Source organism: Falco naumanni, chromosome 3, assembly GCF_017639655.2.
Source record: "Falco naumanni isolate bFalNau1 chromosome 3, bFalNau1.pat, whole genome shotgun sequence".
Lineage (NCBI taxonomy): Eukaryota > Metazoa > Chordata > Aves > Falconiformes > Falconidae > Falco > Falco naumanni.
Window position 1 is genome coordinate 19,299,800 of NC_054056.1, and position 17,034 is coordinate 19,316,833.

General features: G+C 47.6%; 1 protein-coding gene across 4 annotated transcripts in view; it reads right to left on the bottom strand.

Annotated features, from left to right (window-relative positions):
• NFATC1 (nuclear factor of activated T cells 1) overlaps positions 1-17,034 on the bottom strand; it is a 111,479-nt gene that overhangs the window by 33,911 nt on the left and 60,534 nt on the right. For 3 of the 4 annotated variants that reach the window (XM_040588070.1, XM_040588072.1, XM_040588071.1), the window contains exons 7-8: positions 12,468-12,523; positions 11,066-11,198 (exon numbers count right to left, since the gene is read on the bottom strand). In XM_040588070.1, coding sequence (XP_040444004.1) covers positions 11,066-11,198; positions 12,468-12,523 — 189 coding nt within the window. Of the gene's footprint in view, positions 1-6,905; positions 8,440-11,065; positions 11,199-12,467; positions 12,524-17,034 lie in introns of those variants that run through there. The other variant, XM_040588073.1, reaches the window with a different exon arrangement.

A 17,034-nucleotide genomic window follows, 5' to 3' on the forward strand; every position in this document is an offset into this window, starting at 1 on the left:
AGTGGCCATGAACACTGGGAATCTGTTTGCGTATGCTGCTACACTGAAATACACCTGCCACAGCCAACGCAGGGTAACCAGTAAGTCCTGCTCTGCACTGGGTGAAGGACTGATGGGTGGAAGTGACTCTATTCCAGACCTGTTGGTCAAAAAAAGCTCTTGGACATGGTGACAGCAACCAAGGACACTCCTGGCTGCCCGTGAATTCAGAGTTCAGAGGGAAAATAAGAGACTGGTTTTAATTACAAGAGCAGTCAGGGTAAGCCACAGTAGCTTGTTTGCTGATGGCAGGTTGGCAGCCAGAGGGGAAGCAGAAGGAGGGAGATGAGATTAAGTAGGGCCTCCATTTCATCTGACATCAGTTTACCTTGTCCCCTTGTATCGCTCTGAACTGATACCCCCAAGCATCAGCTATTTCATGTAATGCGAAACAAACTGTCTTTAAATGGACAGATACTACCTGCACTTAGGCTTAGAGATGCCTGAACTTGTTCAACTGAATTGCCTCCTTATCTTTTTTAATGTGTTTTTTCAACACAGTAAAAGAGTCTCCCCTTGCTAAGTATCACAGATTTCGTTTGTATGCTGAAATGGTGAAGGGACTGGTACCTGACTTTTCAGTGCTCTGCCACTTGTACAGACACTTAACCCTGTGTGGGGTGACCGTACAGGTCTTTGCCGGCTGGGATGGCAGCCGCTCATTCCCCGTTAAAAAGTGTGTCTTCACAGGGTACCAGTTTGGAGAAGGGAACTCAGATTTTTATTTTTATTTTTCCCTAGAGAAACCGTTACCAATGACCCAGATAACCTGGAGTCAGACCTGCAAAGCTGAGCATGTCAGCAGAAATGTAAGACATTAACACTTCCCTTTCTGGTGAGAACTCAGCTTCTGTATTTTACACGAGTAACTGTATTGCTTGACTCGCGGAGGACAGATACACCACAGACTGCTACATCACACCAGTAAACAGTCTGTTCATGACACTCCATCCTGTATCTGCTTCTCCCCAGCCTATGGAAGTTCACCAAATGGAGTCACAAAGGCCAAAAATCTTTGCCAATGTTTGTATTTCCAAACTCAAACTACCTGTGGGTCTGACCTCCAGGTCCTTCTGAAAATACTTTGAGTGTGTCAAAAATTGGTGTAAATCACCCTATATTCTTTCTTGAAAAGAGCACCTGTTCACTTCCACTTTGCAAAGGACTGCAGAGAGCCCGGGGCAGGAGCCGTGGCCATTTCCAGGCACACCTTCCAAACCCGGGGCAGGGACAGCCTGTACCAGCACCCACTGGTACCCACCAGTACCCACTCACCACCACCGTGCTCACGGCCTTACCCAAACAGCTTAAAATACCTGCACGTAGTAAGGCTCCCAGTTCCTAACACACCCTACCCACCAGCTTGGGGGGCTGGGGCGAGCAGCTGCAGCGGACTCAGAGCAGCTGAGGACACAAAACTTACGTGCCCACTGCCACCACATTCTCCTGGGCAGGAACCCAGCGGGTTCCTCCAGTGCGGCCTGGGCTGATCACCTGCCAGCTGTGGACTAGTGTTACCTACTGACTCACGCTTAACTGCAAATCTTTACAGACCCGAGCTAGAAAAAGGAGTTTCATTGTCAAATACACCCCTGTGGAGGCACAGTAAGCTAGCTGCCATGACACACACCCATTTCCACCGGCACTCACTTGCACAAGCCAGTATGTCACACAGGGAGATGCGACGTGATGCAGACAGTACAGTTAATTTTCTCAGGATTAATATTTAGCAGAGAACAGTTTTAGCCTGACTAACTTCTAGCTCAAATATTTCAAATCTTAAATGAGTTAGTAAAAGCCCACCAGTTGAAAGAGATGCTCATAGTCACAAGCAGGCCTGGACTGGCAATTAACTGGAAAGCTCTACAGCTGTTCAGTCTGCAAGCACTTTTAGCAGAAACCGGACCATTTTGCAAATTCAGCAGAGCCATATCAAATGGCAACAAGTGTTCAGTCTCAGAAGTGCTCCGTGGTGCTAACACCCAGTCTTGCAGACTCTCAGCTGGCTAGAATGAAAAATTGTGGCTGAATTTGTCATACACCGAGATTTGCCAATAATAAACTGAAACAACGAAGCCAGAATTTGTGAAGTTGTAAACAGAAGAGATGATGGAGTTTTTACATATGATCAACACTCAAAAGTAATGTTACTCCTTTAAGAGACCATAATCTGCTGAAGAATCAGGCCCTTGCCGTAAAAAAGAAAAAATGAATTCAAGTTCAGTTTGTATGGGGAATTTTTAAACCCTTGTTACTTAGGTCAGCCGACAGACAATATTGAAAAAGTTCCTGATTTTGAATATTAAAATATGACAGAGCTCACAGTTCTACATCAGTCTGATAAGCAACCTAATCTGTGCTAATTGGTTTTCAATGGTTCGATGATGCCTCCTTAGCCTCTGGACTCATGTCATTATGTCATCTAATTTAATATGAAGTTCTGAGAACTGCGCGTTGGCAGCAGCCCTGGCTATAAATCACAGCTCGTGACTCAGAGAGCCCAGGGCTCTGACATCACACCACGGCGCAGGCAGGGGACAATGGTCCTTCTGTGCCGGCTGAGCGGGGAGAAACAGTCCTGCCAGTCCTGCGAGCCCATGTTGGAATGAAAGACCTTTCTAGCAGGTAAAAAGTTAATATATCAAACCTTGAAGAAAAATAATAAATCATGCACATTCTGTAAAGGGAGTCAGAAAGTGCTTAAATATAAATTATATGTATTTTTTGACAATTCTAAAAAGTCTGTTTGCTTTTACACTTTAGCAATCCAGATGGGTTTTTAAACTTTTTTTGGGGGGTGCTATTAAAATACATGAACTGAGAAAATATAATCATATAAATTAAACAGATGTTTGTCCTGATTAACATTAAACTAACAAGTTCCTATTTCCATGTAGTATTATCAATGCAGACATTTATGGCACTATAATATATTTATTTTACCCTTAAGTTTGATTGAACCTATCAAACAAAATAGCCACCTTTCATGGTGCAGACTATGATGTAGTTCCCTGGCACCGGCACGCAGATTTCGGTTAGCATATGAAAATCAAAACACTACTTTTTTCATCGTGTGCGCACACACACATTTCTTCGACTTCTGGACTGAATGTTCCTAATTGGTAAGAATTTGGGATCAGAGTTTCAGAGGGTTGAGGAGTGAGGTGGCTATGTCTCCATTACTGAGCCGAGCTCTGAAACACTGTTTGTGTCTCTGAAATCCCCCCCGTCAGCCCGTTTTGCACCAGGCAGCGCACCCCCTCCCCCGCGGCCAGGCGCTCCTGCCGGGGATGCTGCGCGGCTCATCCCAGCTGCTGCCGGCCGGCCAGGCAGCACCAGGATGCGGGCGCATCTCCGGCACAGCTCGGCCACTCTGGGTTCAGGCGAAGAGAAAATCCTGGCCACTGCCGCAGCATCGTCCGGAGCCAGCAGGCTTGAGCGGAGCGAGGACCTCACCCCTCGTTCTGCCTCGGGAGCGCTCTGGTGCTGGGGAGAGGCCATGGGCTGGCTGCCCTCGGGAGCTATAACCCCCCTGTTTGGTAACACCAGAGAAGCAGCAGCCGAGCAGAACTTTCTGAAACAACCTGCCAACGCAGCTGAAGCAGTGGCAACCTCCGTGGCAAGGGACAGGCACGCAGCCCCGGGGATCTCATGAGACAGTCATGGTGACGGCCACTACAGGGGCCCTTGCGGAGGCTGGCTGTGAGGCGGGTGTTTTTCCCTAGGCACCAATTCAACCAAAACGTTATTTAAAGGCAAAGCTACTATCAAGTCTTTGCTTTGTAGTTAATAAAACCAGAGCATGGTGACACCAAAACCAAGGGAGCCTCGTGCTGCCAAGCAGCTGCAGGCAGTGGGCATGTGCAACTGCGGCTTTTATCTAACATGAGCACCTGAACCCGCTCACCCTCCCTTGCCAGTCCACTGCCGCTGGTACCGCTCCTCGGGAGGGCGACCCTAGCCATGCCTGCCTGCCCCCCCCGGGTTTATGTGGATGTACTTCTATGGGATCAGATACGCAGGAGCAGCGCCCAGGTCAATGGAAGCCTTGCGCACACACCTCAGCCTATAACCTCGGACAGTGCCATTACCTGATTAGAAAGTGCTTTCCAGCTAACTCATTTACTAAATGCTTTTCAACAGCTGTTAAACTATTAGGTTATTCAACGCATATTTATCAGACAGAAGATTATCTGTGGTAGCTTGGTGCATACCCTGTGCAGGTGGCTGGGGGGGAGGGGAAGGCAGGTGGAGGGCGTTTGGGTTGTGTTAGCACAGAAAATAGGTGTTACCTTTCCTTCAAAAGAAAAGGGGAAAATTCTTTAAAGGCATGATTAATTTTCCATCATAACACTTTTTCAAGTCCTACAACATTGAAAAGGATAAACCAAGTCCTGTGGCATGCCCGCCTGAGCTGCTCCACTGCTGCTCCCACGGCGCAGCGCCTGGCTCCACGGCTGCCTTGAGCTGGAGGCTCAGCTGTGCACAGCGCCCGGGCTGCGCTGCCCCAGGCTCTCCCTGTCCTGTCAGACACGTGAAAATTCACTGAGGTGATGCCTTTTTTGATGATGCGGGACAACATCACACCACCAGCACTGATTTTACTCCTGCTCTCCCACCAAGGGGAGAACAGGACTGTGGGGGCTGTAGGACTGGAGCATGGGGGCAGCCCGACGCTCCTCATCCCTGGCAGTCCTGTGGGAATCTCTGCAAGGACGGGCTGGCAGGAGGGCATCCTTACTAAGCCAGTCCTACCCCAGGTCCCCCCAGAGAGGGGTCTGGACCCAGCTGATCTCAGCCATCCCAGCTCCAACATGGTCTTTGTCTTCAGAGATGGATGCGGTGCCTGCCACCGGCGACACCACAAACCCCCACTCCTCATCTCACCTCCAGCAGCCACCACCACCGTGTCCCCTTTAGGATCAATCACTGGGCTAGATTAATTATGGTGATCAGCCACTTGAGGAGAACAAAAATAAGCATCTCCTGTAATCCAGCCCATGTAATTCTAAACCCCGCTCTCCCTCACGCAAGTTTTGCCTTTTGGCTTTTAAGCTAATTGGAAGATGCTAAAGCCCCATGCTGGCTGACACGCGCATGTGAAATCACTGGGAAGTAAAGGGGGGAGCCCTCAAAACGCTCAGGCAGGGGGGGCCGGTGACCAAAACTACAGCCTGGGTTTTGTCACCTGAAGGGGAATATTTGAAAAAGACTGCCAAAAGACAACTTTATGCATTGGAAGTTAATCATTATGGTTGACTAGTGCTGCTGCAATGGAGTCTGATGATCAGACATGGCCAGGGGCTGCTATATAGTGCCTGACCACCTCTGCCTGTGACAGGGACATCACACAGGTCACGCTCCTTCCTGGCCCTCCAGATGAAGATGCAGCACTGCATAGCGAGGTGGGAGTTTCGCCTCTAAATACCCAAGCACCTGCATCTGCAGGTCAGACGCAGCTAGCTGGGCTCTGGCTGATACGGGATGTCACCTGGGCCAAGCACGGGCAGCTCTAGTGGGGACCCAGCAACAGGGAGCAAAAGCACCCAAGGGCGTAACGCCTGTCTCCTCCGCTCCACCTCAGAGCTTGCGCGGCTGCTGGAAGGGAGCGGAGGGGCTGATGTGCCTGGTGATGATGAATTTTGTGATCTTCTTAAATAAAAACAGGACTTCAACAAAACCTCGCCTGCTTTTTGTTAGTCTGTTAAATGTCAGAAGGAACAATAACCACCTAGCAGCCAAAACTAAGTAAACCGTAATGGTGTACAGTGTAAAAATGAGCAACCATGAATTTTCACCTAGAATAAAATCCCCTGGGGCTGACCTTCCCCCATGTCCCTCCTGCGGCCCAGCCCTCTGCCGTGCCGGCTTCACAGCAGCCCGGCTGCTCCCTGGGCTGGACGGAAACACTTCCAGCAGGTCTGAGGCTCCAGGTCCCCTCGCACACGGCCCCAGGAACACAGCACTGACCTACTGACTTCCCTGCCCCCTCCTTGGGCTCCCCAGGTGCACGGGGTCGCTGAGATGCCGCCTGCCATGGCACTGCCACAGCCACTCCACGTATGCCACAGCTTAGGGTCCCTTCGCAACCCAGGCACCGAATTTGGCCCTGCTCCCTCCACCGCCCTCCACATCAACACCATTTTGCAGACACAGCCAGGCTAGTAATTTTGCAGACACAGCCAGGCTAATATTTTTGCCAGCCTCAAGCATGAAAAGTCAACAAATACTCAAGAAGCAAGAGGTGTCAGGCGATGGATCAGCACAAGCTGTGCTCTGTCACATCAGAGCAGCACCGCTTTGCACCCTCACTGCACTGTGTTCTGCTAAGGCAGCTGGCGTCACCTTTTAGCTTGGGAAGTGAGCTGTGGGCAGAGGAGCAGAGGCGAAACTGAGGCACGGCCACTCAGCGCCATCACTAGGAACTGCGGATGGTACCCACCTGCAGGGCAGGCAGGTGGTAGTTCTAGAGCAGAGGCGAAAAGTGGGGAAGGATGCTGACAGCAGCAAGCACCGGGCACTGCTCACCCCATTCACAGGCACACCGAGAGCTGTGGACAACCATACCGAGGCACACTGCGTCACCACAGGCAGGCTCTCAGCGCAGCTCCATACCCACAGATTCAAAGGACCTCCACCCCCCAGGTCGCCTGTCTAGGTGGCCGGGTTTCCAGAGCTCGGCACCACGGGCGCTTGTGCTGGTGCCTGAATGAGGCAAAGCAGCTGCAGAAAAGCTGGCTCTGCGAGCGAAGGCTGCACACTCCAAAATCCGGCGCATCGCATCTCAAAATAAAAGTTGCCCAGCATAACAACACCAGTTTAACAAGTACTAGTAGTAGTGAAACGATTTTTTAATAATGCTTTGACAAGAAGCCTGACAGAAACAGAAACTGAAAATGCTTATCAACTCTTTGCAAAAGGGTATTTTTCATGCCAGTTCTTATTAAATATTTCCTAGACAAACTAACCTGTCTTTGCTTAGTCAAACATCACTACTCGTCTAAATAAAATTCAAAGAAAAACTTTTCTACGTTCACTGTTCTTGGTATCAATATTCATTAGATAACAGAAATCACAGAGAGCATTCATTCCTGTCTGCGAAAAATAAGTTCTTCAACACGTTTCCTCTATTTCTGATGTACCTACTTAAAAGAAATCTGAATAAACAGAGTTCTAACCCTTATCACTTAGTGTGTTGTTTAAAGTCTTCTGAGCTGGAGAACTCCTTCAGCTTTCTTAGCAGATGAAAGCACAGCATTTGGAACCACAGCATACACGTCTGGTTGCTCACGTGCTTCTTCAGCCTCTCCAGATTAGTTTACACCCCAAACACTACCGCTTATGTCTGGCGATTTCAGTTGACTACTCCTTCTGTTTGAAACGCATACATGGGCCAATGCTATAATAAATTCGTAGAAGCAAAATGATGCGCAGTCATAAACAGCAATGAAATCCAAGCGTTTTTCTAGAGGGTAGGGTTACAAATGCAGGGCTCACCGACGGCTTTCCAAACCGTGCCGCTGCACAGGACAGAGCTGCAGAGCACCGAGCTGCAGCAGGGGAGGGACTTTAAAGCCTCATGTCCTCCAAGCGTCTCCGCACTGTGCTTTGCTCAGGCTCCTGACTTCAGCGTCCTGCGCCAGTCCTGGGCCTTCCCCCTCTCATTCTGATGGGATGTGGCAATGCAAAACGCATTAGTACTTACCACATAAGCTGCGGGAATTTGCCTGTGCCAGAACAGTATGGAAACCACTTACATTTCTGTGCCAGGCATGTCTGCGGAGGAGTCTCAAGAGCCTACAGCCTGCACGCTCCAGGACAAAACTGATACGCAATTGCTCAGTGATGTGTAATATTGAAGGAATACTAAAAAACCTGACATTACAGTCATTTCTGTGTAATATAGGCTAATACAGGATTTGGGGACTGCCTAAATTCAGCAGAACAGTAAATCAAAACCTCAATTAAAAGTGGATTACGAACACTTAGGTTTACAATCTGTCCCAAGCCAAAAACTTAAGCAAGCCCGTTTTCCAGACCTTGGCTCTCATTTGTGAAGCCCCTACTTTCTGTTTTGTTTTGTTATTTAGATTTTTCATTTACAGAGCAGTAAGACTTTCATTTTTACAGCATTTTTTTTTTCAGAGGCAGGAACTCATCTTCACCAAGTCAGGCCCTGCTCCTCAAAGCACTTGAGCTAACGCAGAGGACAAGTACCATCCTGCCACATCTCCGCAGCATGGGAAAGCCTTACGGTGGCGAAACCGTAACTCTGCTGGAGAGGGCAGCTGGTGCTGGCTGCCTGTCACAGAGCTGAACTCCATGGAGACGCTATAGGACCATCCACGGGAGGTGGGATGAGTGAGGCCATGTGTCCCTGGATCCAGTGGCTGTTTTCCCCTAGGGAATGAGGAGAAACAGGAGCTACAGGAAAAATACCCAAGTATTTCTCTGCAGTGGGGATGGGAGCTGCACAACGAGCCCAGGGCTCTCCTGCTGGTCACACCATCTCTGTGTGCCCGCACCAGCCCAGGAGCGTGGCCGGTGGGCTCACAGTGTTAGGCTTTAGCCCATATCCCCTATTTTGCTTTGTCACAGTCCAGTTGAGCTGTAAAATATATGTCTAACATGCGCCATGTGGCTTTTAAAAGATCCCTCATGCACAAATACCTGCAAAATGATGGTGGGCACTGAAATCTTAGCATTTGGACTCATCCTGAAGCACGGAAGGAGAAGCAGCTTACAGGATACCATGTGATTTGTGCAAAACCACATCTTACGCTTGACGATCACTCTGACACTTGCTTGTCAAAATCCTACACCTTCTGTGTTTGAGGGATTTGTTTAAAGAAGAGACAAAGCATTACCTGGACCAAAATAGCGCTCATCACCATTACATTTTTTTACACTGATCACAGAATGGTTGTTGACTCAAGCATTTTTTGCTTCATGAACTAAACTTTGGGTTTCTGCAATGTCTCGAAACATTAAAATAATGTTGTGTCTGAAATCAAAATAAGCAGAACATCCTAAAATGACTCCTAGAAATACAGCAGAGTAAATGATGGGTTCAGTTACTGTGCACGGTTTCTGACTACGTAGCCAAAGTGGTCGTACCTACCTTTGGAAGGCACGATGGAAACAGCCACCAGCAGCAACATAAGGGCAAAAGTTTACAGCTACAACACAGGCATAACAAAAACATACTATACTATTAAATCTGATGATTTCAGAAGTGCACTTTTACTACTGTTATGAGTTCACAAAGAACATAAGGTATTTTTCAATTACCTGTAGGCACATAGACATATATATTAAGAGAATGTGAGTGGAGAACCAAACAGGAATGGGGGGAAGGTATATTTGCTGTGAATATCTGCTTCCCTTTACCCTATCCTGGTAGTACATTTTTCTTGCAGGTTTCCCTATGCTTTAACAAAAAGTTTTCACATGAATTTAAATCAGTACAGCAGACTAAACAAGATTCCCGATGTTTTCAGCTATTACCATAATTAAAGATGTCTTTGCAGAATAAAGCCTAGGCTGGTTCTCTGTTGCTTGTCACTAGGCAAGAGATTCCCATCTCTTCACATCAAATGAAACATCAAATGTTTCCAACTCAGAACGATGGTAGCACAAACCAACTTTGCAGCAGTGAATGTTATTCTCGTGGTTTGGAATAAAATGGTAAGAAAAGGCCTATGTCAGAGCAGGAAAGGAAAGATGCTGCTTAATACACAGCAGTTACCAGGCATGTATGTGAAATACTTGGGTGGCAAGGCAGTACCTGTCGGCCCCTACAAAAGATTTGTTGCTGAAAAGTGCTGTGCAAGAGAATAGCAACTCTTTTTCTTCACCCCCCCCACCCCACCCCACCCCCAGTTTAAGAGACGAACAGCCTTTAAATACCCTCAGACATACCCACTGGGGGCGAAGGCTGCCTCAGTGGGCTGCCTGAGTGAAGCAGAGCTATGCAGCACATATGCCATGAGCAGTCAGTTGCCCATCTCAGGTTTCCTGTACTTTCATTTTAAATTGAAGTCCTGATAGAAGTCTGGAGTGCATGCAAGCTAATGGGGTGAAATTCCAAATGTGTATTTTATGGGATTTCACCTGCAAAAAGTTGGCAGGTCTCTTCAAGTCATGTGACATGACTGAAGCATTGCTTTGTGGGAATTTTCCTGAGATGGACTATTTTCACTTGGAAAGTCTACAAACAAGCACGAACCTAATCAGTTTTCCAATTCCTCTTCCTTCCAAAACACCACCACCAACAACACCCTTTTTTCCTACTTTCCCCCAAAAAAGTACTCTCAGAAAAATGTCTATTTCAAATAAAAAAAAAAAAAAATAAATTTACTTGCTATCAAAATATTCATACAAGCCTGCTTGGAATTCAGCTAGTGTGAGTGACTTTATTGTCACTTCACAGCCACCAATACAAGCTTCTAATAAAAACCGGCACGTGTTACTGAACATTTCCTACCCATGCAGTGTTCTGTATGGAGCACTCCGACCCCCACCCCCACGGTGCTTTGCATTGTCACCAGCAGCAGCAGAGGGCTGTTTTCACCCCCTGCCAGACAGCAGACAGCCAGGTACAGGATGCCTGGAAGGAGAATCCCCACAGCACCTCCAGCTTCAAGCCCCCCCACGCTCACAATGCTGCCGTGCACATTCAGCAGCGTCATTCAAATGCAACGCGACCTCCGGGGTCTGTGCGGCCATGATTTGTGGCTACACGTGTTGGGTTTCTGCTGGGGCTTTCCAGTCCCCAAAGCAGAAAAAAGACTTTGTTCCAACAGGTCTCTGCCACCAATACAAAAGAAAATAATCTGTGAGAAAGGTCTCTTGTGTGGGCAGCAGAGAGAAATGCAGCTCTCATGGTTTGATTCTCGCTCTCATTTTACAGCACCAGGTATACCTCCAAATTACTCGGGTTATTAAAGAATTACCAGAGCCATCTATCTTTCTAAGTAATCATCTCTCATTTTTACTAGCAGAGAGAAGGAATATATTTTGTTACCATTAGCAGGAAGATAGGTGAAAAGCTGGTACTGGCTTCTCTTTCTCTTTCCGTTGCAGACATAGAAGTTGACCTGAACAGGGCTGGTAATTCTCTGATTGCGGAAAGGTGGAATCTCCACCACCAATGAATTCTGCAAAAGCAATAAATCAGAAAGTCAAGGCACGACTAAGGCAGTCAAGCTATACACCAGTATTCATGTGTTAACCCCGAGAAGGAGGTACCCGGGCTCACATGGAGGAAACGCACTCTCTACAGGGGAGCTGGTGGGCTTCGCGGGCAGGGATAGCCCCTGCCGTCCTCCGTCTCTGAACCAAGGACTCCAGAAGAAGTGAAACAAGATTTTAGCCTGGCTCAGGTCTTTACAGAATCACTAGCCCTCACCTCTTCCCCTTGGACAGCAAAGACGATACCGCGTATGGACAAGGCTGTATGCCTCCTGCCTCTGACAAGAACGTGGCACCACAATCAAATTGTGTTCTCTAACTCAGCAGGAGAAAGGCCAGCTCATCTGGCAGGTTGTGCCCAGTATATCCCACCCTAGCAGGACCTCCTTTGAAAGGAGAATTCGGACAGGCATACAATTATTCAAGTATTTCCATTTTCCACAGCGAAAAGTTAAACTCTGCAAGTTTTAAGCATGCTGGTTTCTGTGGATGGGAGATCTTGCAAGAACATCTCGTGCTACAGGAAGAAGGGCTGGAGAGCGTGTAGAGGATCTTCCACTGTCAGAAACCAAATGCTCCAGCACAGGGCTAAGGAACGACTTAGCTGCTCGGGCATCAGCTTACACAAATGCAGAGCGAAATCTGCTATGACCATCAAACTGTCCCTTGGCACTTTTTGAAAGAATGAGAGGGAACGCTTCTCTTAGCATTTGGCCTGCATTCAGCTGAGGTCTTTAAATTGTTTGCCTGCATGTCTCCAGCAGGTTTGCAGCTAACAAACTGTTGCATATTCCTGTGGAGGTGGAACAGTGGCCATATTTCCCACTTAGAGTCGTTGCTGAGGGAGCCACACTTCTCCAACTGTGGGGCTGAGCTCCTGTGAGGGGACTCACATTTCTTCTGCTGAAAGTAGACGAAAGCCAAGGAAAATGATCAGAAATTGCTTTGGGAGCAGAGGAAAAACTGACCCAGCAAGACAGAAGATGAGCAGACGGGGCTGGCCCATCCTGGACAATGAAAAAATATTTTCCAAATGGTCTCTCCTACTTTCAGGATAGCTTCCAGCGAAGGCTTTTTACCCCATGCTCCCATTAAAGAAAGATTTCCAGGAGGGGAGGCCTAAGTACTTGTTCTGTTTCAGTGCCAAAGCCTTGGAAATCCCTCTTTAGTAACACTGCTGGAGAAGGCAATATATATTTTTCATCTTGATGTTAAAATATTTAAGGCAGACTTACTGGCTTGCACATTTCTTTGTCGGTTTTGGCTTCCATTTCCCACACATGGTGACCATCTAAAAGACAAAAGAAAAAGATATCTAGTTCCATCCTTTTTTCCTCTCCTAAGCCAACAAAAGAATGACTTCTGCAAAAAAAATCTCTTTGAAGGGGCATCACCTATATGAAAACCAGCTCTTAGAAGGCACTGCCCCCAGGCTGCCCAACCAGGAGGCCACCTAGGTCACCTGTGATGGGAAGCCACTTAGATTTTTTGAAGGGGTGAACCACAATCCAGAGCACACTGTACTGCGACGGGGAAAAGCCACTGGGTGCTTATTCTGCCACTAGCTTGGACAAAATACGCAACCGCCATACACCCCCATTTCCCAAACTTTCAGACAAAACCACTGCTCCCTATGAAGCCTTTTGATCGCCACCTATGCATAAGTCACATTCAACATTAATATTAAACAAAACCAAACCAGCAGCATTAAGGAAGCTCCTCTGCCATGCAGTATTTCCTTTCAATACACTCCCCGTCTGGCTTGTCGTAATTCTGCTGCTGGGATAAAAGGCGAAGCCATGGGCTGGGAAACAGCCTCTGACTCCTCTTTAAAGCTGGTTTCACTGAGCTGCGGCCGTCCCACTTCTGGAGCTGCCTCTACTGGTGCATTGGATCCCCCTAATTTACTGTATTTCTGTTTTCAAGCAAACAAAGATTTCAGCAACAGCTACCAGTTTCTCTGGGGATCTGCCTTTTGGAAGAAACTGGGTTTGTCTGGTCATTTTTCCTGTGCCTCACTGATACAGAAGGCACTGGTCAGTAACGGGGTTGTTGGTTTGGTTTTTTTTTCTTCCTTGTGGCTTCAAAACTCAACAGCAAAGAAATCAGGAAACAAATACAAAATGTAAGGTTTCCATTCTGCAGACCTAGAAAAACACAAGCATGTACAGAAGGCCACGAGCAGACTGCTGTCCAAGCTGGGCGGCGGGGACATGCATGGCTGCCTGAGTCCCAGCACTGTCAGGTGCCACCGGAATGAATGGGAAAGCGCGGCTTTGCACCGTCTCCTTTGCACATATATTGCAGCATCAGGACATGCAAACGCAAATATTAGTTATTTTGAACTTCATCACATAGACTTGGGCCTGCCTTAGAAAAACAGCTCTGAGCAAGGTAAAAGAGTGAATGCACTTTTTCTTCTCTCCTCACTTTCATGGCCAGGATGGAGGTGACGCATTTAGAACTGCCTGATTTATTACAAATGTCTGTAAATAATATTTTTGTGTACAGCTGTCCTACTGTGAAAGGAATGCTGCTGAGGGACTAGCCCTGGCGATTGTTTTAATGTCCAAAAATCCTTTCATTTTAACGTATGGAAAGAAGTGCAACGTGAAGGCTGCAGCACAAATAGCACAGTGGATTTGGCAGATCTTTCTGTAGGAAACAATTAGCAGATCTACCCTTTGTTTCTTCCTGCATTTTAAATTGTGACGCTGGAAAAGGAATTCCTTTAATTGGTATTGCCACATTCGGCTGGGGGGAGAGAAGGAGCAGCCAGACCGTGCTCGAGTCTCCTTAACGATGCCTTTCGAGAGTGCCAGAATTGAAGCAGACTTCTCTGGAGGACTGGAGATCACTTCACAATTTATCCAACAGATGCTTCCCCTGAGCTGTCAGCAGAAAAAACCTGACTGAAATCTGGCGAGCCAGGGCTCAGCCCTCGCTGGGGAGCAGCTCCTTTATCTCCAGCCCCCTCCCCACACAGACCCTGCAGCACCACAACACCCTCCGCCTCCCAATTAATTCAATCAATCGGTTGTAGAAGTAACACAATGCCAACACTTTTTTGCAAAGCCTAGGAACTCCTTTGTAAGGGGATTGTTCGTGGGTTTGGTTTTTTTTTTAACTCTACAGACATCCAGACTAGTAGTTAACATGTGTTCAATTTGCCTTTGTAAACGGATTACCAGAAGTTCAGGTTTTTTGCTATGTTTAATTTCTGCTTTGCAAGACGAATGATCTGATTCAGGTTTCTGGTTTTTATTTCCTGCCGATACTTCAGTAAAATTCAAAACGACTCCATCTCTAGCTAATCTTTCAATTACTTCACGCAGCACTGCCTTTATGCGCTTTTGAAATTTTTATGATGACAAAGAGAGTTTGTTCAGAAATATTTTAAATGCTGTAATCTAAACTATTAAGAAAACGAAAATCCTGAGCTGTGGCTCATCTTTGGAAGCTAGTAAGAACAATACGGGTTTCGCTCCAAGAAATTCCCTTGAGACTGTCCAGACCATCGCTGCTCTGCGACTGAGGGGAAGGAAAGGAGAGGGAAGAAGTAGGGGATAGACAACTCATTAACAGCTAGTGACATTTCATTTAACAAAAACACAGGGAGGAAAAGTTGTTATGAAGAAAAGACAGAAAAAAAAAAGAAAAGAAAAAGACAATTCCTCATATTACGTCTGGTGAACCAAGAGGGAAATCTCAACGCCCACGGACTGGGACCAGCTCCAGGAGGAAAACCTTAGACCACTACGTCAACCTCTTACAGTAAACATGTTTTGCAGGTTTATACAGTTCAGCTGAAATTAAAAAAAATAAAAAACAAAAAAAGCTCGAGAAGAAGGAATAATGGCTCCGGAACGGCTTGCGGGAGCCGGAAGCATCAAGACAATCTGCCTACGCCAGAGAAAACGGTTTTGCCCACAGTGCCCATACGCCGGGACCCCGGCGAGCAGGCGGGATGCCACCTCCCATCAGCGTGCGCTGGAGGAGTGAGGGCTGCTCGACCACAAAAGTTTCCATTGTACGCCTGCCACATCTGCAGCAGCCTGCCCCGTCCGGGCCCGAGGCAACTCCCTCCTGGCCCCCCGCCAACCCAAGTACACCAGAGCAATTTATACCTTTCCAAAATGCAAATAATTCAAATTACAGACATAACACAAAGCTGAAGCAGACACATTTCAGGCATTCCCGTTAAAGTTTACTCTCTGGAATTACCGTACCCAAATGGGTAGTTGTTAGGGGGCTGGGGGGGGAGGGCGGGAGATGGAGGAAGGAGAGGAAGGAGAGGAGGCGGCAGGGAGGAAAAGGGAGAAAACGGCTTTTCCAAAGGTCTTATTTCACTCCCTTTCATTTCGCTATTTACTTTTACCAAGTTGTAAGTTAGAAGTGTCTTCTCCAAACCAAATGCCTGGCTTTATTTTGGTGTTTTGAAGATTTATAGTCTAATATTTTGAACAGAAAGCCATCCCTTTATATAGCTGAAAAGTTGTGTCAAGATATTACCCTGGGTTTCTTTTCTTTTGTGGGTTGGGTTTTGTTGCCTTTTTTTTTTTTACAAAAGAAAAATAAAACCAAAACATCCACATGCAGAACTGCAAGGGCTTCTCCCCAGCGGAGTGCCCTACTCCCCTGGTGCCAGCACCAGCAGCAGCGGTCAACCCGACCAAGCCACCGCTTTGCCTGGGGACCTGTGCCAAGGGCTGGAAGAGGGACCCTTGAATCCCTCCTCTGCCTCTTCCTCCTCCTCCTCGGCAGTGCAGGATGCAGCGGTGCCGGGGCAGCCAGGAGCCCCGCCGTGCTCCGGCTCTGTGCCCGCGCTGCACGGACAGGTGGCCCCCGGCACTGTTGCCGGCTGAAGCCACCAGGTTTGCCAGGCAGGCTGACATTTACAGCCCGGGCGCTGCTATTTATAGCCCCCCCGCTTCGGGTGTGCTTCGCCACCAGCCGCTTCAGCCCTTCAGTCTTTTCAGGGTGGTGACACTCGGAGCACCTGGGATTGTTCATGACAAAAATACCGTGAAGCTCCCACGTTCTGTGGGGTGGATTTTCAGCTTTGCGAAGCATAAACACCCTGTTTTAACGTGCGGCGGCTGAGCAGTGAATGGGCCTTTGTAGTCTGCTCTTATCAGCCGCTCGCTCCGGTGCTGGAGGAAACTGCACACAAGTCCAGAAGTAAAAATACTCTAATTCATCAGGGAATTCCCTGCAGTATGAGTCACTGAACGGCTTCCCCACCACACCCAGCTACAAGATTTCCACATAAAAAGGCACTGTAGAGGCCTGCTTTAACACAGAAGCAGCCCTAAAAAGGGGCTGTATAAATCTAGCGGCATTGGTTACTCATGCAGAAAGCCTAGTGGATCACAACGTATGGATTTTCTTCAGGAAAGAGCAATGCAAAGGACTCTAAAGACCTTCCAAAGACATTTTTCTACTAACCTCTCTCCCCTCACTGTCCATCAGGACAGATCCCCCAGGGTCTGCAGGGCTGCTTTCACCTCCACACCCCAGGGAACACTGCAAGCACAGTGCCAGGGGTTCACAGATGTCAAACCACCAGTGTAACGTCCCTTATAGACCGATGGATGGCAGAAAGAGGAAAGAATATATGGTACCAAGAAGACCCCACAAGCCTAGGAACTCAGAAGGGTACAACATCTGGCAACCACTCAAACCTTGCCTCCATGAAACGGGCATAACGGGAGTGTTCAGATACGTTTAAGCGATTTCATTTTACTACAGGAGGTTAAAACATTCTATATTCTTTAGCAGTCCTGTGTTCGTTTGAGATAT